At 55.3% G+C, this 22,570-nt stretch overlaps 1 protein-coding gene across 1 annotated transcript in view; it reads left to right on the top strand.

Moving 5' to 3' along the window:
• Positions 1-18,121, top strand: part of LOC144734259 (protein DOP1A-like) — a 45,510-nt gene extending 27,389 nt beyond the window's left edge. The window contains 19 exon segments of the mRNA XM_078616385.1: positions 631-742; positions 1,001-1,186; positions 1,887-2,090; positions 2,388-2,531; positions 2,941-2,999; positions 3,851-3,955; positions 4,307-4,373; positions 4,485-4,629; positions 6,480-6,565; positions 7,291-7,400; positions 8,098-8,247; positions 8,801-8,862; positions 9,338-9,490; positions 9,840-9,976; positions 10,695-10,750; positions 10,953-11,117; positions 11,485-11,614; positions 12,095-12,259; positions 14,260-18,121. Of these exon segments, the coding sequence (XP_078472511.1) occupies positions 631-742; positions 1,001-1,186; positions 1,887-2,090; positions 2,388-2,531; positions 2,941-2,999; positions 3,851-3,955; positions 4,307-4,373; positions 4,485-4,629; positions 6,480-6,565; positions 7,291-7,400; positions 8,098-8,247; positions 8,801-8,862; positions 9,338-9,490; positions 9,840-9,976; positions 10,695-10,750; positions 10,953-11,117; positions 11,485-11,614; positions 12,095-12,259; positions 14,260-14,454 (2,431 nt within the window). The 3' untranslated portion in view covers positions 14,455-18,121.
• The last annotated feature ends 4,449 nt before the right edge of the window (positions 18,122-22,570 follow it).

Below are 22,570 nucleotides of genomic sequence, written 5' to 3'. Positions count from 1 at the left end.
AACCGATCATGGGTCCTCCCCCTCGTGTGCCGTGCCGGCCTTCACAGGTGCTCGCTAACAGCACTTGCCCCAACAATCTGTTAAGGCTGTACGTGGGATCTTTGTCTTTGTTGTGTCATGTGGATCTGTAGCACGTGGTCCTGCATGTTATTTTAAGAATGTTTGGTGGCGGAGTACTGGTGGTGGTGGTAGTGATGGGTGCAGTGTTAGTTATAGTGGTGGTAGCAGTGGTAATGTGTGTGGTTTGGCGGTGATGCCGGTGGTGGTGGTTATAGGGGTGATGGTAGTTATATTGGTGATGGTGATGCAGGTGGGATGGTGGTGGTGTTACGAACCTGGCGATCTGAAATCGATTCCCACTCACGGCCAACACCAGTGATGATTATCTGAACCCGACCTAGACCTCCCGTAGGTCGACTCAGCCTCAAATGAGTACTTGGTGTGGTGTGTAAATATCGGCACTGAGGAGACAAAGGCGGCTGGGCGTGGTGTTGGCCACCTTGGTGCGCCGTGCCGGCCTTCATTTGTGCTCGCGAACCGTACTTGCCCCAAAAGTCTGTTAAGGCTATACGGTGGACCTTTTTCTTTGTTGGTGGTACACAGTGGTGCATGCGGTGCTGTGCGATGCAGGCCGGACGTGCTGCTGGAGAGTGTGCCGCCCGACTACGTGCTGTGCCTGCTGGAGGGGCTCACCACCGTGGTGCACTACTGCCTGCTGGACAGCTCCACCACGCACATCCACGTGAGAGGGACACGGCATGCGTGCGTGCGCGCGCGCGTGTGCGCGTGTATGCGTGTGTTTGGGTGTGGACATGTGCCTTTTGCCGTGACGGTGCGCGTGCGTGTGCATGCTTTTGTGTGTGTCCGACTCCACGTGTGTGCACGTACGCTTGTGCATGTGTCCATGGGTGTGCGTTTATGTAACATGTGTGCGTGTGCTTTGCGTGCGCCCGCGTGTCTGTGTTATTGCGTGCGTACGTACGTGCGCCTGCGCGTGCAGTCGCCGAGCTCCGCTAGCCGTGCCGAGGCCCGCGCCGCCATGCTGTGCGTGCTGCCCTGCGTCCTCTCCACGGCTGCCCTGCTCTGGAGCCTGCTGGGCAAGGCCGAGGGGCAGCGGGTAGAGGTCGTGGCCGGGGTCACGGGAGGAGCGGCCGCCCCCTCCTCGGTTGGGCTGGGCTCCACCAAGGTGAGCGCGAGTGATCGTTCCGCTCTCAACGAACTCTCTCCCCGCGTAAGTCTCTCTCCCGTCGCGCTGGTGGTTCAGGTGGACGGGTGGCTCGGAGCGCTGAGCCGGCACCGCTGAGATGCTGGGATTGAATCCAGGCGGCCACCTGTGATTAAACTGGGGGTTCTCACATAGAGACCCAAAGACTCGGCTAGAGACCCGAAGACTCGCATAGAGACTCATAGACTGGGCTAGAGACCCATAGACTCATATAGAGACCCGTAGACTCATATAGAGACCCGTAGACTCATATAGATACCCATAGACTGGGCGAGAGACCCATAGACTCATGATGGAGACCCGTAGACTCAGCTAGAGGCCCGCCGACTTGTATAGAGACCCGTAGACTCATATAGGGCCCTGTAGACTCGGCTCGAGACCCGTAGACTCATATAGAGACCCGTAGACTCATGATGGAGACCCGTAGACTGGGCTAGAGACCCATATACTCATGATGGAGACCCGTAGACTCATATAGAGACTTGTATATTCACACAGAAACCAGGTAGCATAACACGGTAACCCGTAGCGTATGATAACCGCTTCTCTGGGACATTCCCTAACACCGAGAGACTCGCTGCTCTGCAAGAGTTCCAAACGGATTCATCCGTCACGCCGCTCGTGTGTGCTTGGGTTCCGTCTCTCCCGCTGCCCGTCTCAGATCCTGCGCCAGAAAGTGCTGGACCTGCTGAGCCCCCTGAGCCTGCAGCACGGCGTCGCCTTCATGGCCGCGGTGGCGCGCGTGTGGAGCGAGCGCACGAGGGGGCGGCCCGCGGCCTCCCGCAGCCGGGTGTGTGCCGCGGAGGTCGACGATCGACCCCGCTCGTCAGCCGCGGACAACCGCGCGCAACCTCGCTCGACCACAGTTAACCGCGCTCGCCAAAACGTCCACGCCCGCCTACACTCGCCCTCCTCACCCACACTCGGCCACGCTCACCCACGCGTGGTTAACCGCGCTCACCCACGCGTGGTTAACCGCACTCACCCACGGCTAACTGCGTTCATCGGCGATCCACCGCCCTTTCCCCTTGCCGAGCGGCGTCAACGCGAGCTTGAACTGTACCCACTAGCCGAGCCAACCTTAATAGGTGCTCGCTGACAACGCTCTCCACGACTGTCCGTGTCGGAGGCTACACGGGGGTGGGGGTCTCTCTGTCCGCAGGTTCTGGCGGCCGCCAATGTGGACCAGCAGCTGCTGGTGGACCTGATCCGCGGCATCAGCAGCATGCGCACCGACAGCGTGGTGGGCACCGTCAAGGAGGTGGTGCGGCAGCCCCCGAGCGGGCCGGCCCCCTCGCCCAAGGAGGTGGTGAACCCCTCGCCCCCTCACCCCCCCCACCCGCCGTCCTCCGGTCACTCCGTATCGTCGACGAATGTGTTGAGTAATTTTAGGAATCGTCCCCGGTATTTTGATGGTGAAGCCCGTTGTGCACTCGGCAAGCTGCGGCCGCCACTGTCGCGGTGTAACGGTCACCAGCTCGCTGGACTTGCAATCCCGGAGGTCGCCGGTTTCAATTCAATCTCACGGCACGGCGGTTCAACCTTCCGATCGCTTCTGATCGCCGTCTCTACCCGAAGCGAGGGACGCATCACTCGGGGAACGCCTCCACGCACGCGCGCGGGGCGCCACTCGCACGGCGCGGGTGCGGTGCGGGTGCGTTTAGCCGGGTGGGCGTGATGTGGCGTTCCCCGCTGATCTCTCGTCGTTTCGCCAGCAGAAGAGCGTGCCGCTGGAGGTGAGCGTGCTGCAGTTCTTCTTCGCCTACGTGCAGAGGTGAGGCGCTCTTGGGGGGAGTGTGCGCGAGTGTGCGAGTGTGTGTGTGTGAGCGAGTGTAAGCTGTGTAGGAGCTGTATATGTGCTCTGTGTGAGTGCTGTTGTGGAGCGGCGGTTAGCACACCACACTACAAACCCGCCGACGCGAGTTCAATTCCCTCTCACGACCAACAACAGTGTTGAACTCGTCCAGGTCGACTCAGCCTCAAGTGAGTAGCTGGTGCGGTGTGTAAACATCTCCACTGGGAAGACAAAGGTGGCTGGGTGTGGTGCTGGACACCCTTGTGTGCGTAGCTCTCCTTCAAAGGTGCTCGTTAACAGCACTTGCCCCAACAGCCTGTTGAGGCTATCTAGAGGGGGACCTTTTGTCTTTTTGTCGGCATTGTAAACAGAGCACCAGTGAGTTTTCCGCACCGTACACGATAGCCTCAACGTGGACCTAACATGGCACAAGCGTCACTTAGTGGAGAGTGGTGGCTGTTGTTGTTGTTGTTGCTGTGTGTGGGTCGACTAAGTTGGCTGGGGATGGTTGTGGCCGCAGAAAGCCCTTCTGCGCCGTGCTGGCCTTAATGGGTGCTCGCTAACCACGCTCGCCCCAGCAGTCTGTTACAGGCTACACGGATGATCTCTGTATTTGCGTGTTACGGGTGTGTGTTGACTCGGCCTCAAGTGAGTACCTGGTGCGGTGTGTAAACATCGCCACTGGGGAGACAAAGGCGGCTGGGCGTGGTGCTGGCCGCCCACCCCCTCGTGTGTCCTGCCACCGTTAATTCATGCTCGCGAACAGCACTTGTCCCCCCAGTCTGTTGAGGCTATACGGGGGTTCTTTGTCTTTGTCTGTGTGCATACAGGATAGCTGTGTCTCAGTTTGTGGACAGCTGGCCCTCATTGCTGTCACTGCTCAAAGATTGTTCCGCTCTCAACCTCCCTCCCCCCGGTCACTTCCTGCTGCTGGGGTACACATACAGACTCATGGACACGCACATACACACACACACATGCGCACACACTCACACACGCACACACTCGCCCACACGCACACACAGACTCATGGACTCACACAAAGACACGTGCACACACATACACAAGTGCACACACACACACCCACACACACGCACACACAGACTCATGGGCATACACATACACAAGTGCACACACACGCACACATTCGCACACACACCCACACACACAAACACACTCTTGGACGCACACACACATGCACACGCACACACAGACTTGCACGCACCACACATGCACGCACAGAAACGTGGCCCAGTTTAATTTGTCGATGGCGATTCCCGCTGCAGAATCCTCAACGAGTTTGTGATGAAGATGCCCCCCATGGAGAGCAAGAAGGATCTGCGAGACCTCCAGGTAAAGGCGACCGGGTGGCGCGTGGAACGATGGTAAAAGAGCATTGAATAAATAAATACTCGGTGCTCCGACGCGGAGTTGTGACGCTCGCGGTGCGACGCGCGGCCGCAGGATGTGACGCAGCGGCTGGTGGAGGCAGTCACGCACGTGGCCGGCTCCTCGCTGGAGCAGACCACGTGGCTGCGGCGCAACCTCGAGGTGAAGGCCGGACCCCAGGTCACGGTGGACGCTGCGGGACTGCAGGCCGACGCCGACGGTGAGGACTCGCTCGCCCTCGCCGATCCTGCTCCGTGGATCCAGCGTCCACGCGTTCCCGCGGGCGCGGCTGCCCAGACTCGCCGCCCTAAACGAGACCGTGTCACCCCACTACCTGGATCCCTCCACCGCCTCGCAATCCGATCCCGCATCAACTTCGGGGATCGCGCTCGCAGTCTTCAAGATCCTCCTTGGACTCACCGCTTCCTACCTCTCGTCTAACTCTACTCCCTTTCACACATTCTCCTACCCCCACTCCTCTCATCTCACTCTACCCCCCTCCACGCACTCTCCTACCTTTCCCCTCTCATCTCACTCTACCCCCCTCTCCACGCACTCTCCTACCTCTCCCCTCTCATCTCACTCTACCCCCCTCTCCACGCACTCTCCACCTCTCCCCTCTCATCTCACTCTACTCCCCTCCACGCACTCTCCTACCTCTCCCTCTCATCTCACTCTACCCCCCTCTCCACGCACTCTCCTACCTCTCCCCTCTCATCTCACTCTACCCCCCTCTCCACGCACTCTCCTACCTCTCCCCTCTCATCTCACTCTACCCCCCTCTCCACGCACTCTCCTACCTCTCCCTCTCATCTCACTCTACCCCCCTCTCCACGCACTCTCCTACCTCTCCCCTCTCATCTCACTCTACTCCCCTCCACGCACTCTCCTACCTCTCCCCTCCCCTCTCATCTCACTCTACTCCCCTCCACGCACTCTCCTACCTCTCCCTCTCATCTCACTCTACCCCCCTCTCCACGCACTCTCCTACCTCTCCCCTCTCATCTCACTCTACCCCCCTCTCCACGCACTCTCCTACCTCTCCCTCTCATCTCACTCTACTCCCCTCCACGCACTCTCCTACCTCTCCCCTCTCATCTCACTCTACTCCCCTCCACGCACTCTCCTACCTCTCCCCTCTCATCTCACTCTACTCCCCTCCACGCACTCTCCTACCTCTCCCCTCTCATCTTACTCCACTCCCCTCCACGCACTCTCCTGCCTCTCCCCTCTCATCTCACTCCACTCCCCTCCACGCACTCTCCTACCTCTCCCCTCTCATCTCACTCCACTCCCCTCCACGCACTCTCCTACCTCTCCCCTCTCATCTCACTCCACTCCCCTCCACGCACTCTCCTACCTCTCCCCTCTCATCTCACTCCACTCCCCTCCACGCACTCTCCTACCTCTCCCCTCTCATCTCACTCCACTCCCCTCCACGCACTCTCCTACCTCTCCCTTCTCATCTCACTCTACTCCCCTCCACGCACTCTCCTACCTCTCCCCTCTCATCTCATTTTCCACCCCTCCCCGCACTCTGCTACCTCTCCCCTCTCATCTAACTCCACTCCCCTCCACGCACTCTCCTACCTCTCTCCTCTCATCTCATTCTCCACCCCTCCCCGCACTCTCCTACCTCTCCCCTCTCATCTCACTCTACTCCCCTCCACGCACTCTCCTGCCTCTCTCCTCTCATCTCATTCTCCACCCCTCCCCGCACTCTCCTACCTCTCCGTCTCATCTCACTCTACCCCCCTCTCCACGCACTCTCCTACCTCTCCCCTCTCATCTCACTCTATCCCCCTCTCCACGCACTCTTCACTTCAGAGATCCTCGCGGCGCAGTGGATCCTCTGTTTTGTGAAGCGATGCCGATCGTACAACGGCAAATAAAACCCAGGTAGAGGACGAAACAAATTGCAAACAAAACTTAATTGACCCAAAACGTCCCGAACGAGGAACTTACTCAACCTTTGAGACTCGGCGGGGCTGCAGCACTTGCCGGCGAACGCACCGCACGGCGCGAGTTTGTTTAGCGAGCGTCTGTGTGGGGCCCGGTCTGCCGTTGCAGACGCCCTGCTGCTTTCTCCGGTGGCCGAGGTGGTGTCGCAGCCGCCCTCCGTCTTCAGCGTCCACGCCCTCACCCTGCTGGCCGAGGTGACGCCCGCCGCTCTCCCCACGCGCCGCCGGAACTCCGTGCTCCGGCTCAGAGTCCGCTCCGGGTCTTGTCCGTGCTCTCGTGTCGGGTTTTTACGTGGTCCGTGTCCGTTGTGGTTCAAACGCATGCCAGGATTTACCTAATTCTAGATTTTAAGCTTTCGTGACTGCAAGGATTCATACTCTTAGGTTTTTTCGGTAAAGTCACGTAGGTAAAAAATAAAATTTAAATTAATAAAAGTAATAATAGAAATAAAATAATAAATCACGACGTATCGGAGGCAACACAAGTCTCCGTCATCAGGTGGGACCGTCACGTGCTCTTGATACAGTAAATCTAGCTGTGACGGTCCCACCTGATGACGGAGACTTGTGTTGCCTCCGAAACGTCGTGATTTATTATTTTATTTCTATTATTACTTTTATTAATTTTATTTTTTACCTACGTGACTTTACCGAAAAAACCTAAGAGTAGGATTTACCTACTCCGTGCCAGGTTTTTCTCACACCCCGTGCCAAGATTGACTGCGTTCCATGTCCGTGCTCCATGCCATGTGTTGCCTTGCGCTCCATGTCGGAATGCACCATGCTCCTACCCGGAACTTACCCGCACTTCACTCCGGGCGTTGGTTGTGCGCCGCGCCGGGATTTGCGGCACGCTCCGTGCCGGATGTAACTCTGACTCCGCGCCGGTATTCACGGCGCGCCGTGCCTCCCTCCTGCAGGTGTTGGCGCATCTCCTGGACATGGTTTTCCGCAGCGACGAGAAGGAGAAGGTGGTGCCACTGCTCATCAACATCATGTACTACGTCGTGCCCTACCTCAAGAACCACAGGTGAGCGAGGGTCCCCCCCCGTCGTCATCCCCCCCTCGCTCCCCTGGCCCCCACTCAGCTCCAAGTCGCGGTCGTAAACGCAGCTGTAAACTCGGCAACTGATTGCGTGGTGATGCTGCTGCTGCTGCTGCTACTGCGATGCTGGCAGCGGTGCACAAGCGAAAGAACTAAACACGTTGGCCAATAATGCACTGTGGCCTTACAAGGGGAAATGTATATATATATGTGTTTGTGTTGCAGCGTGTATTTTGTGTATATCTTGTATGTGTGTTGCAATATGTATTATGTGTGTATTGTGTGCTGCAGTGTGTGTTGTGTCTGTGTTGCAGTGCGTGTTGTGTGTGAGCGGTAGTGTAGCGGTCAGCGCACTGCGCTACGAACCCAGCGACCCGAGTTCGATTCCCGCTCACGGCCGACACCAGTAACGATTATCTGATTCGGTTCTGGGCCTCTCCTAGGTCGACTCAGCCTCAAATGAGTACCTGGTGCGGTGTGTAAACATCGCCACTAGGGAGACAAAGGCCGTCGGGCATGGTGCTGGCCACCCACCCCCTCGTGTACCGTTCTGGCCTTCATAGGTGCTCGCTAACAGCACTTATTCCAACAATCTGTTAGGGCTATACCGGGATCTTTCTCTTGGTTACGTGTGTGTTGCATTGCGTATTGTGTGTGCGCGTGCTCGTGCGTGCGTTTGCAGTGCCCACAACGCGCCGAGCTTCCGCGCGTGCGTGCAGCTGCTGAGCAGCCTGAGCGGGTACCAGTACACGCGGCGCGCCTGGAAGAAGGAGGCGCTCGACCTTTTCATGGAGTCCACCTTCTTCCAGATGGACGCCAGCTGCGTCCCCCAGTGAGTCCCACCCCGTCCGGGAGTCTCACCAAGTTCCCTGGGCCTCTCGCTGAACCGCCAGTCGCCTACCTATCGCTCCTCTCTCACTACTGCGGTGGTTACTGTTCCCGTGAACTTCACCGTTGATTCCTTCACTACCCGTGTTGAGAGCTCTGTTCCAACAACCCACTCACTCACTCACCGCAGTGCAGGTCACAGTGCTTCGCTCTCCGCTTACGTGCTCACATGCGCACACGTTTGCGAGAGCCCTGGTGGAGCCTGCGTTGGGGTTGACTCGGTTAACACATCGCCGTGCATGTATCTGCGCGTGTCTGTGCGTGTGTCTGCGCGTGTGTCTGCATGTGTCTGTGCGTGTGTCTGCGCGTGTCTGTGCGTGTGTCTGTGCGTGTGTCTGTGCGTGTGTCTGCGTGTGTCTGTGCGTGTGTCTGTGCGTGTGTCTGCGTGTATCTGCGCGTGTGTCTGTGCGTGTGTCTGTGCGTGTGTCTGTGCGTGTGTGTGCGTGTGTCTGTGCGTGTGTCTGCGCGTGTGTCTGTGCGTGTCTGCTCGTGCGCAGGTGGCGCTCCATCATCGACCACCTGATGACCCACGACAAGACCACCTTCCGCGACCTCATGAGTGAGTGAAGGTCAACTGCTCGCACAAACGCACGCACACATGTATCATCCACAGTATATGGAGCGTACATAATGTCCAGTGTAACTTTACGTGTCGTGTGCAGTCTGTGGCTCCTGTGTTAGTATATGAGCCCTCTCTGATGCCGTAGATCCCATGTCCTCTATTATTGTTCGACGTATCGGAGGGTTTGCCGCGGTTAGCGCACTGCGCAACGAAGCCGGCGACTCGGGGGTTGATTGCTGGCCAACATCGCGATTATCCACAACAGTCTTGGGCGCACCCCGGTGCGGTACGGAAACATCGACGCTGGGAGGAGACAAAGGTGGCCAGGCACGGTGCCGCCCTTCATAGGTCACCGGTAACGGCCAGGCCACACGGGGTCTCTCTGTGTACGTGTGCATGTGTATCATCGTCATCGTCGGTCACAATCAATCCGCCGCTGGATGAAGGCGTCGGTTTGTCTGTGTGCGCGCAGCGCGCGTGACGGTGGCACAGAGCAGCTCCCTGAACCTGTTTGGGAACCGCGAGGCGGAGCTGGAGCAGCGCGTGATGCTGCTCAAGCGGCTCGCCTTTTCCGTCTTCTCCAGCGAGGTCGACCAGTACCACAAGTTCCTGCCCGACATCCAGGGTGAGTCTCCGCCACCCCGCACGCGCGTACGCGCACGCATACGTACACACACACGGACGGACGCACGCACGGACGGACCCACGCACGGACGGACCCACGCGCACACAGACGCATGCACACACACTAAGACTACACTAAACTATTTGTATTTTACCAGGTAAGGCCCATTGAGCGACCTGGCAAAAAAAATTACAGCTCACCAAAGTGGCTTATCATCACGTGGACATTTATAGCAACCAAATGCTCGTGCGCCTTGCCGGCCTTCGTCGGGTCCTCGTTTGAAAACACTTGCCACAGCAGTCTGTGTAGGCTACCCGGGGGATCTTTGTCTGTGCCTGCGCGCGAGCAGAGCGGCTGGTGGAGAGCCTGCGGCTGCCCCAGGTGCCCACGCTGCACGCCCAGGTGTTCCTCTTCTTCCGTGTGCTGCTGCTGCGCGTGTCGCACCAGCACCTCACCGCGCTGTGGCCTGCCATGATCACCGAGCTGGTGGGCAGCGTTCCTTTTGTTGCCCGCGGTGTGTGAGCGCGTGCGTATTGTTCGGTGCGCTGGTGGTGGCAATGGGGGCGGTGTTAGTTCATGTGGTGGTAGCGGTGGTAATGTGTGTGCTTTGGTGGTGATCCCGGTGGTGGTGGTTATATTTTTGGTGGTGATGCAGGTGGTGGTAATGGTGGTGGTTTTAGTAGTGATGGTGGTGGTGGTAGTAGTTATATTAGTGGTGGTGAAGATAATGCAGGTGGTGGTGATGGTGGTGGTGGCGGTGGTGATGGTGGTGGTTATAGTAGTGATGGTGGTGATGGTAGTAGTTATATTAGTGGTGGTGGTGATGATGATGGTTGTGATGGAGGTGGTTATAGTGGTGATGCAGGTGGTGATGATGATGATGATGGTGGTTGTGCTGGTGGTGGTTATAGTGGTGGTGGTGGTTATAGTGGTGATGCAGGTGGTGGTGGTGATAGTGTGGAATTGCATGGTGATGTCGCAGTGTTTTTTTTCTCTCGGGCGTGTTCCCTCTCCAAGCCGCCATCCCATTGCTCGTCCCTAGCACCGGCCATCGCCCCCTGCTAGCCGTGACGCGCCCTGCCCAAGCCCACTTACGTCACGTGACAGTCAATGCGACGAAGCCTCCGAGACCTGCGCGCGTCTTCCCGTGTTCATTATTCCCTCTGCGCCTTTGTGCCGACCGCCCCTGCACTCACTCGCACAGGTGCAAGTGTTCATGCAGATGGAACAGGAGCTCATGGCGGAAGATGACATCACCAGGTGAGATGAGAGATGGAAGGGATGTGCAGGAATCTACAAGTATTGGTGGGGGGCGGGGGGGGGTTCATAAAGGCCGTGTTCGAGCCGACCTCATCACCGCTGCGTGTGTAATCACGAACGGAGTTGGCCAAGCCATCTCGTTACAGGGCCCCGCAGAGCCTGGGCAACCGTTGACGTCACTCGCCTGCGACTTTGTGTTTAGGAGCGCCAGTCCGTCCATCACGGGGCTGGAGACAACGTACGTCGGGGGGAACGGCTTCTCGTCGTCCTACAGTCAGCAGCGGTGGCTCGCGCTCTACCTCTCCGCCTGCAAGTTCCTGGACCTCGCGCTCGCTCTGCCCTCCGCCCACCTCCCGCAGTTCCAGCTGTACGCTCCTGCCGCTTGCACGCACTCCCCCCACTTTCGCCCCCCACCCCGCGTCCTCGCTCGTCCGTCCACGGCTCGCGTTGTCCACACCTCTTGCGCCTCTCCGTGCCCTGCCAACACTTTGCAGTCGCCACCTCTTCGTGTCCAGTCGCCACCCATTCTGAATCACCACCTCTTCATGGTCACCACTTCTTCCCACCAACCTGGGCATACTCACCTGTGTACACTCCACCACTGATCTATTCTCACATCTTTGAGCTCACTGAACCGGTGCCCACTCACCTGTGTGCCCTCACCTGTGAGCTCACTCACCTGTGTGCCCCTCACCTGTGAGCTCCCTCACCTGTCCCCTCACCTGTGCACGCAGGTACCGCTGGGCGTTCATCCCGGAGACGTGCGACGACTCCGGGCTGGAGGTCCGTCGCCAAGGAAACCACCAACGCGAGTTCCGTCCGTACGTGGTGCGGCTCACAAAGCTCCTGCGCAAGAAGTGCAAGGTGTGTGTGTGTGTATTGTGTGTATGTGTTGTGCGTGTGTGTGTTGTGTGTGTGTGCGTGTTGTGTGTGTGTGTTGTGCGTGTGTGTTGTGCGTGTGTGTGTTGTGCGTGTGTGTGTTGTGCGTGTGTGTTGTGCGTGTGTGTTGTGCGTGTGTGTTGTGCGTGTGTTGTGTGTGTGTTGTGTGTGTGTGTTGTGTGTGCGCGTGGCACCCCACCAACCTGCTCCGCCACACAAGCTGGCCTCATAACTCCATCTCCGCGGTGGACGGCCTGTTGAGCTGGCTGCCACCTTCGCTGCCACTCTGTTGTTACAAGTTGACGACCTTGTGATTTGTAATATTTTTCATGTCTCCTCCTTTCCCTCCCTCTCTCCACCTGTCCCCCATGTCCACCGGTCTCCTCTCTCCCGTCCTCTCGCCACCCGTCCGCTGTCTCCCCCCTCGTTTCCCTCCCGCTATCCCTCCGCCGCTGTCCCGTGCAGAAGAGCTCGGAGGAGGAGGGGGGCGGCTCGCCGCGCATGATCCCGTGCGAGGCGGGCCAGCCGCTGCTCACCGTGGCGTCGCTGCGCTCCATCGACCAGCTGCTGCCCTTCTTCAGCACGCTCAGCCACTTCTTCTGCAACAAGCCCATGGTGGGGGCAGCGCAGGTGTGCGCACGCACACGTGCTCAGGTTGTCGCCTTCTTTCGCCCCCTGCCTCCTCCCATCTTCACCTGCCTCCTCCCATCTCCACTGTCTTCTCTCATCTCTTCCCATCTTCACCGTCTCCTCCCATCTCCACTGTCTCCTCCCATCTCCATCTGCCTCCTCCCATCTTCATCTCTCTCCTCCCATCTCCATCTGTCTCCTCCCATCTCCTCCCATCTCCATCTGTCTCCTCCCATCTCCTCCCATCTCCATCTGTCTCCTCCCATCTCCAGTCTCCTCCCATCTCCAGTCTCCTCCCATCTCCACCGCCTCCTCCCATCTCCTCCCATCTCCATCTGCCTCCTCCCATCTCCTCCCATCTCCTCCCATCTCCACTGCCTCCTCCCATCTCCATCTGCCTCCTCCCATCTCCAGTCTCCTCCCATCTCCATCTGTCTCCTCCCATCTCCTCCCATCTCCACTGCCTCCTCCCATCTCCTCCCATCTCCTCCCATCTCCACCGTCTCCTCCCATCTTCATCTCTCTCCTCCCATCTCCACCGTCTCCTCCCATCTTCATCTCTCTCCTCCCATCTCCACTGCCTCCTCCCATCTCCACCGTCTCCTCCCATCTCCTCCCATCTCCATCTGTCTCCTCCCATCTCCTCCCATCTCCCATCTCCACCGTCTCCTCCTCCCATCTCCATCTGTCTCCTCCCATCTCCACTGCCTCCTCTCATCTCCTCCCATCTCCATCTGTCTCCTCCCATCTCCAGTCTCCTCCCATCTCCATCTGTCTCCTCCCATCTCCTTCCATCTCCACCGTCTCCTCCCATCTCCACCGTCTCCTCCCATCTCCACCGTCTCCTCCCATCTCCACTGTCTCCTCCCATCTCCAGTCTCCTCCCATCTCCATCTGTCTCCTCCCATCTCCTTCCATCTCCACCGTCTCCTCCCATCTCCACCGTCTCCTCCCATCTCCACCGTCTCCTCCCATCTCCACTGTCTCCTCCTTCTTTCTCCAGCTGTCTCCTCCTATCGCCTCCCATCTCCACCTGTATTTTCCTGTCTCCATCTGTCTCTGGCTAGATTTATATAAATATGTAATTTTACGAATTGAGATATTTCACCCGGAATAATGCCTCGCAAATGGAGCACCTCGTTTACAAGGATGTCCAGGGTGTAAAGTGACACACGCTTTGAGACACGAGTGGAAGGCGCGTTACAAATAAATGGAAATTATTATTATTAAACACGCGATGATGATGGCACGCACCGTTACAGTTTACGTTAATCATAATGAACATCGCACCCAGTGCAACGCACGAGCGAATGAACGCCTAATGAAGTGGTGCGTGTACCGCCGGTTCATGAGGAATGCGCTGCGGCTGGACCAGCTGCGGCTGTCGACGAATCTCGTGCACGAATGAGGTCCACGATGATCGTTTCGCCCGTGCGTAAAGCATCGTCACGTCGTGATTATCCTCGCTCGTTCTACCTGGCTTCACATTTTATCTTCCGACTAAATACTTAGCCACACTCATCCCCGTCTCGACTCACTAGCCTGTCTCCGTGCCCTCAACTGGCTACCCATTGGCAGCAGGGTCACATACAAGATCGCCTGCCTCTGCCACCGCGCCTTCACATCTGCCTGCCCGCCATACCTTTCTTCATTATTGACAACTTGCAGCTCGGCACACGGCAAATGCCTGCGCAGTGCGACTCACGACCTCCTCTTGATACCAAGATCCAGGATGGTCATGTCTATGCGCCGCTTCTCGGTGGCAGCCCCAACAGTCTGGAACGCTATCATCCCTCTGCACATTCGCAGCATCACCTCAATCGCCTCCTTCAATAGACACTTAAAAACCCACCTCTACAACCACACTTTCGAGTGACTCTGAGCTTGGCTCCGCGCCTCTGAGTTGCGGCCATTACGTCCGCAAATTTGCGCGCGTTATACATTGCATTCTTATTATAAAGATTCTGACGATTCCCTGCCTCTCCCCCACTACTACCCAGGCCTTCCTGTGCGACCCGGGACGCCCCCCGGGATCTGGCGGCTCCGGCTCCCTGGCGTCGTCATCGTCCTCGGCGCTGGAGCACGCGGGGAGCGGGGAGAGCGGCGCGGGCGCCGAAGCGCAGTGGAGCCGCGCCCGCCGCCGCGTCGAGGAGACGGTGGGCCGCGACTTCCTGGAGACGCTCAACAAAGGCTAGCGCCGGGGGTTGCCGCCTCCGAGCTTGCGACAGGAACGGGACAACTGAGAATATCTCGCGGCACCGGCCGCCTTCACGCTCGTCCGCGGTTCCGCCTCGTGCTTCCGAGTCATTCCGTGTCTACGGAGCAAGTGGTGCGCGGCGGTGGGGCGCGTGTTACGAGTTGAAATTATCACGGTTATTGTCGTTGTACTAAGAGGGGGTGGGCGAGCTGCGTGCGAACGAGTCGTCTCCAGTGGCGCGTTGCGGTAATTTTTTGCACAGCCGATGAAGAAACCCACCCGCGACGACGAGCTTTTAATGTACCCGGAAGACGTCTTTAACAAGAGGACAATCCTGGGAAGAGCAGGACGGGTGGCTACCCCCTGTCTAGCTAGCTTCCTCCCAATGAGGCTCGCCCAGGGATAGCGCTCCGGGCCAGCTCCTAGGCGAACTCCAATGGATCGCAACCAAGGCGAGCCCTCACCGGGGCCAGTGTCCGTGAGCCATCCGCGCAGGCCAGCTGTCCCCTGCCCCCCCCACCCCGCACCCCTCCATCACTTGGCATTTGCATTGAAACTCCAAGTGACCAAGTGTGTAATATATTATTTCTTCTGAAGCGTTCATTCTCTCTGTGCTGGAAGGGTCTGACCAGCACGGAAATTCTTTAGGTAACGTGCCTCTTGGTTAGGCCTGAAGTGTACGCGCTAGGGCCATTTGAACAAGTCGGCCGTTTCTCCAAGCCTGAACGGCCTGAATGCCCACAAGGCACGCTATCGCACTGCTGGAACCAGGCTCGCCGATGCTTTGTCCGGTCCTATGCGATTATCCCACGTTTCGCTGTACGCGCCGGGAAGCTTCCTTTTCGGTTGCTGCAAAAAGCTCCCAGCACGTGGAGCGAACCGTCGGACGTCGCGCCGAAGAAGCGAACGGCACCGACCCGGCGAAAACGCATCGGGGAGTTGTACGGCACAACCGCGGTCGTGGCTCACGCGTCGATGCACTTTAAGCCATGCAGGGAAGCTAGACGTAGAGGTGCTTAGGCGGTTTTCAGTGGGAGCCACGTGCTGGCGGTAGTATTGCCGCGAGCAAGCAAGGGGTGCGGCTGGTGAGCGCGATGCCCCGGGGGGGCTGTGTAGGAAGTGTGCGTAGAATTTGTGTATTTGGCGTAGGAATTGCACGCTGTCTGAAATTGGCCAGGAGCGACACAAGCAAGGGACCATCGCTACGGCCCTCGTCCCTCCCTCTGGAATCCTCGCCCCCCACCCCCCCACCCCCCCCACCCCCTCCCAGCATCGTACGCAGGGTGACGGTCCGCACGCTTAACCCTTCCTTGGGGGTTTCTGTTACCCGCGTCGATGGCCCACGATGTTGTTTTAGCCGATGGAACACTCGCGATGGGACGGCTCGCGCGTGTGACGCGTTTGTGTTTCTGTAAAAACTAAAATCCACGGATTCGCTCTCGTCGGAAGTGGGGTTCTGCGTCGGCCGCTCCACTGTGAAGTCACGTGTCACTGGCGGCGGCAGCGGCGCTGTTACAGGGTGGGAACACGTGCAGCGGCAACAGCAGGTGGTGCAGCAGCAGTTGGTACAGCAGCTGGTGGCGCAACTGGCGTAGCCGCCACCAGCAGCAGTAGCTCCTGCCGCTCGCGTGAATCTTACCCACGCTGTGCTAACCAGGATTTTCGTCTGGGGGGTTGAGGACAACTTAACCAAAACGTTTTTATGTCGTTAAGTCTGTAGAGGAGACTCGGGATTGGTCAAGCCAAGTTGCTGGCAGGTGGTGGAGCTTGCTGAAAGATAATATATTTAGAGAGACATTTGCCACACAGATCCAACACTTGCAAGTTTATTTGTTTTAACCAGGTATGAAGTCAAGATACCAGGACAGTTTATTTTGCAAGAGTGACCCAAGGGCTAAGCAACCTTCATCTGAATTGGAGCGCGTGAGGCCTTGGATTGGGCGACTGGAGGTTGAAGCCTCCTTCCCATGACAATTCAGTGGCGACACTGGCTCGCTGAAATTGGCTCCTAACAAAGGACAGTATTTCTTTCCTAAGCTAAATGTCAGCATCCAAGTATCCACGGCATCTATTGCCTTGCCACACTGAAGAGAAACCAAAGTCTTTCAGGCCCTCTTCCAAGTACCAACGGACAAGCTATTCGAGCCCTCCAGAGTAGGACCCCTGTTTTTTTAATCTCTGCACATGGCCTCTTACTGGGCGGGGGGAGGGGCCGGGGATTTGAAGCTCCCACACGTTTTATGGGAGGGAGAATATCACAACTCTTACGGAAGCGTCTCCACGAGGTAGAGCCCGTCTAGAGACTAGGTGGGTTTACTCTTTCGCTCTGGACAGATGTCTTGGAGGAGGATGGAGTACTCGCACTGGTAGGCCCTCCGCATGCGACCTGCTCGCTCGACTAAGTGCGGTACACGCGCCCATTCATAACCGCTGGGTGAACACAAGCGGGGAGGGATTTAAGAAACTTGCTTCGCCCACAAAAATGGCATCGAACCGGCGACCTCTGAATTGCATGTCCAGTGTGCTTGACTGTTACACCGCGTCACCATTTTTTAGGGCATCACAACACCGATGTGGCCTCGCGTCTGTGCGTCCTGGTAACTAGAGAGGGCCACCTGGAGACACCTTAAAACATTAATTGAATTAACAGAAATAATAAACATGTACATCCCCTTTGTCAGTCTGCTCGTTGAAGGCCTCCCCATAACTGCAGTCGTGGGGGTTGTTTGACCATACTTCACCGCGCCGGTTGGTGGAAGGGGGGTGAGAGCCCAGGACTGGTTCCGATATCACACTCGCCACTGATGCTAGCCGGTGGTCGGGAATCGAACTCAGGTCGCAGGGTTTATAGCGGAGTGCTTTAATAATCACTGCGCCACCACGCTCCATCCTTTTTATTTCGAAATTAGTCCTTTATATCTGGAAAATTATCCTTGAGTCACTATTTATCTGTTGGAGGCGGGGGGGGGGGGATTATTACAACTGGGATGGATGTATGCCATTTCCTCGTGTCTTTGCATGTGGTCGGGAACTGGAGTGCCCGCGGTCGACAACGCACATTTGATGGCTCCCTGGTACCGTTCGCCACAATGTCCGACGCTCGGCACCATGTCCCGAGGGGAGCGCCTTCAGTGAAACTGAATTACCCGGCACGTGGAGCGAAACGTTGGACGTCGTGCCAACCAACCAAACGCGCGGCCACTACCCCAAGAAGCTCGGCCGGGGGGGGTGGGTGGGGGGAGAAGCTGCACAGCACAAAGGCGAGAACATCTGCTTCGGAACGACTGAAATATACATGTCATCTCGCATCCCTCCGGGGTTGCGTATCTCACATCACACTGCATTTCACCTTCACGAACACCCCGATTGGGGAAGTGTGTGTCCCCCGTACCACAGCCAGGCGCGCCGCCGCCACCACACCTTGTGCGACTTTTGAGACGTCTTGGTTTTTCTCAAGATAATCGTTGTGAAAGGGCGCGCGGTGACCGGCGCGCGCGTCATTTTATAACGTCGCGTATTTCGATGCAATCTGTCTGTTCACTGGGTTTGCCGTTTTGGGGCTCTGCGTTGCTGTGGAGAGGCCCTGTGTCATGTTTACCAAGGTTGGAACACTGCGATTATCGCTGAGTTGCATTAGTATACAAATAAAGTCAGTTTTAAACACTTTTGCCACAGTTTGCTTCTTTTTTTTAAAGGGCATGAAATGATAAGTAGGCCGATAAGGTTGTATAGGATGGTTCAAGATTCATATCCAATGTTTTGGGTCAGGCCACAATTATTTGGCTAAATTTAAGGCCGTTATCCAACTAGCCTTTTGCCCGTCCAATGACGGGTGTATTGCAGTAAATCTGAAACTTGCAAGCGAAAAGCAGAGCGCGACGTGATATTCATTGCATCCATTCGTGTGCAATTTGTAAGGGCGCGGTAACACAGGCCTCTTTCATTTTAAGGTTATAATCCCTTGTTCATCGTGACATCCTTTTTACTTTGATGTCTCAACAGCGCTACGGAGACCACGTGACGTGAGGGTTCTGCCTTTGCAGTGAGGGTTGTAAGTTGACGCCGAGGAGGGGGGAGGAGGCGCCTCGGCCCCCCATGTGGAGTGACGTCAGCCGCTAATTATTATGAATGGAGGGGGGGGTGCCCATTTGGAGGACGTCACCTGCTCATGAATATTAATGAGGGGGGCTGGTCGCTATGGAGTGACGTCACTTGCACATGATTGTTCGTGAGGGGGGGAGGACTCCATATTGATTGACGTCACCCGCTCATACTGGTAGGAACGAAGTGAACCAGCCTACAATAGATTATATCGTCCGTCCGATGTCCGATTAGGTGTAGCAGCATCGCCCCCTACTGCAAACACTTGGCAGGACCCTACAAAAACCTTTAGACTCAGTGAGGCTTTCCTGGCTAAACAAGTGTAACATTCCCTTATAATTCCCTGAGATAGTTTTTATTAATTAAAACATTTAAATTAAAAAATAACTCATTCCCTGAGATAGTTTTTAATTAAAACATTTAAATGAAAAAATAACTCACAGCGGCTTAAAGCCTACAGCTAGGCCTAAAGCCCAGCTTTTACATTAATAATTAAAACATTTAAATAAAAAATTAACTCACAGCGGCCTAAAGCCTACAACTAGGCCTAAAGCCTAGAACTAGGCCTCAAACTCTCCCTTCGTATCGTCCGATTAGGTGTAGCAGCATCGCCCCCTACTGCAAACACTTGGCAGGACCCTACAAAAACCTTTTGACTCAGTGGGGCTTTCCTGGCTAAACAAGTGTAATAATACATGATGTTTATGTTCTTTGGTTATTTGTTCCTACCAGCCCACCCCGCAGGGACCTGTTTATTATTCATGAGGGGTGGGGGGGGGGTGTCCATTTGGAGGACGTCACCTGCTCATGAATATTAACGAGGGGGGCTGGTCGATGTGGAGTGACGTCACGAGCGTTAAGGACATTCCTGGGTGATTTATAGTCGGTCGAGGCCACAGCAGGCACTGTGCCTCGGGCCTACGAAAACTAAAAGGCCTACGTGAAAAATGTTGACCCGTGTCTTTTTGCTTGTATGATAATAATGTCTTACCAAGATATATTCTTGAATATATTTATATAGCAAGGATAGTGCACAAAGAGGCAGTCATGTCAATCGTTTTTTTCACAAGGTGGGAGAGAAATTAACAGCGGAGACGAACCTTTTGAGATTTTTTTAAATTGCGAAAATTTGCAAATAACATCTTCAAATGGTGTTTTTCGCACAATCAAGCGAGTGACAGCGGCAGTAGCACTACCAGCTGTAGTAGAAAGTTATCACGGAAGGACCTAACGAACCTTAATCGTGGCAATTGCCATTTGGCAGTGTCGGGTGGTGGAGGGTTTTACGACAGCAATTTATTTTGTCCAAATCATAACGTGGCCAAAGCCAAAAATCAATGATGAATTATATTGCCCGTGTTAAGGATAGTAGTTTCAAGTTTCATTTATTAGGTATAGCCCTTGTTGTATATGTTGGGTATCAAAATTTTGATGTGTTGTATGCGTGCGTGGTTGAAATTATTATGTTGCAGAGGTGTGGACTCGAGTCATGTGACTTGGACTCGAGTCAGACTCGAGTCATGAATTTGATGACTTGCGACTCGACTTGGACTTGCATAACAATGACTTTGTCCCACCTATGAGATGTGGACTCGAGTCATGTGACTTGGACTCGAGTCAGACTCGAGTCATGAATTTGATGACTTGCGACTCGACTTGGACTTGCATAACAATGACTTTGTCCCACCTCTGTTATGTTGTATATGTGGGTTATGAATATTCAGTGAAAATAATAATAATCAAATGAAATTTGGCCAAATGTGTAATTATCCGGAAATATGTTAATTTATGTAATTATGCACCCTTAATTATGCCAATTCGAGAGGTAATCGTAGTAATTATGTGAGTGGGTGTAATTATGATAATGCAAGTCGTTATGATAACCAGACCCCGCCTCGGTGACGAGGGTGGGTTATCGATCGGAATAAGGCAATTAATCGTATGCAGTTATGCAGGTGTGGTGTAAGTATGCAAGATTAACTTAGATTAACTCGGCATCGTTGTCTAGGTTCGTCTCATTCTCGCTTATATTTTAGGTCCCCGGTTCACCCCGTTATCGCTTTAACATTTACTGAGTATGTATTAGTGTGTTTATTAAGGTCACCAAGTTCAGATCTCAACGCAGAAGCAGATCTTATGCATAGATTTCAGGAAAGAATCACACAACCACTTCTGTATTAATCAATTTATTACTAATTCAACCTCAACTATGATATAGTATGCGAACTCTCAATCCCGGAACGTCAACACGGCATCAATACAGTATCATCAATGATTGTCTGATTTCACTTTGACAACGGCACATGTATCCCGCATAACGCGATGGTTGTTAGTGAGAGAGAGTCGTTAAAACATGCAAATACTATGCTAAGAAAAACCTTAACGTTAATGAATGATTACTCAATATTGTTCACGCAGTACCGTACTCCTTATTGATAGGATGCGAGTACGTGCGGCGATTATGACTGAAAGATACTTGAAAGATTATACGGCGATAAAAAAAACACAATCAAAAACAGTTATTATTCTTAAAGGCACCAATCTCAACAGATACATCGGCAGGTTATCTGACAACAGAATGGCTCGGAGTAAGGGCCTGCGACGGTGCTCCTTTTCCGAAGATCGTTATCTCATATCAAATTTACTAATTGGGGACCAGATCACCTGATAAGGATCTGGTGGGCCACCACTCCCCACGTGAGCGTGGCTCGGCGGAAGGAGGTGCCAAGAATCAATTCGTATTGATGGATCTGTTGGGAATTTATGCGATTAAGAGTACAGCCCACTAAATATTAAAGATAAAAATTACGAATACTCTTATAAACGACGGATGGCCATCACTCGGTCTCGAGTGTTTTTGAGTGGTAAGAGTTGTCTTGAATAGTCAGTGTTCGGAGTCGGTTCTTTATGTCAAACAGACGCCTGGTGGTCGTGTGGTGAGGGGGCGGTGCGCGTCATACGTATCAGTCGCTCTCCTGTCACCGTGGTGAATGGGTTTGGATGCTCGGTCGGTAGGTGGCGCCCACAGCTCGCTCGCAGCGTGCAGTGTTGGGTCGTCGCCTCGTCGCCAAACCGCGATTGTCAGCTGCAGCAGAGACCTCCGACTCGGCAGAGGTTGACCCACGCAGGCCGAGTTGAGCTGTCAAGCGGGTCTTGCCCGCCTGCAGAGGAGATGGGGAGCCGCTTGAGTCGAGCCCCGAGAGCCGATCGAACTCGGCTGAGTCCCAGACGAGCTGAAGAGTCGAGCCGACCCGCTGGTCGCAGCTCGCTCCTGAGTCGACCCTCCCGGTCGAGCTGAAGATGAGTCGAGCCGACCCGCTGGTCGCAGCTCGCTCCTGAGTCGACCCTCCCGGTCGAACTCCTGAGCCGACCCTCCCGGTCGAGCTCCTGAGCCGACCCACTGGTCGAACTCGGCTGATGAGTTGACCCTCCTGGTCGAACTGGTTTCCAATGCTCAGGGTCCTTTCTTTTATGCCGAAAAATCCCTTTAGACCCTGCCCACAAGGCGGGGTTTCTTTTGATTTACTGTGTCAGGATCTGTCCGTGTGTAGGTGTGTCCATGTGTGTGTCCGTACGTCCGTGTGTCCTTGTGTGCATCACCCACGGTATATTCCGTTGTCATATTCCCTCCATAAAATCCACGAGCGAACAATCAGGTGTTACAAATTGCCTCGAGGTCGTCTCTCTGTCTGGGTGCGATATTATCTCTTGTTTGGCCTTCTTCATGAACCAAAACACAGACGTTACAAATCGTCTCATAGGCACCTTTGTCCGTGTTGCACCACCTGGAGGGAGGGGCACACTCCCTCCGACCCTCACTGACGCACAAAGAAATGGGAAAAAGTTTAACATTTGTCCCTTACCATTTCACAGTTATGATTCTGTATGTAACCTAAGGTCTGTCATTTCCCATCGTGGTGCTTGACTCAAGTGGAGGTGTTTCCCCGAGCGTATACACACTCCTATCCCGCGCTGCGGGGATACAAAGACGGCCGGGATCTCCCTTTCTCTCC

Source organism: Lampetra planeri, chromosome 50 (assembly GCF_965212315.1).
Source record: "Lampetra planeri chromosome 50, kcLamPlan1.2.h2, whole genome shotgun sequence".
Lineage (NCBI taxonomy): Eukaryota > Metazoa > Chordata > Hyperoartia > Petromyzontiformes > Petromyzontidae > Lampetra > Lampetra planeri.
Note: the sequence above shows the minus strand (reverse complement) of the source record. Positions and strands in the feature narration are given on the sequence as shown.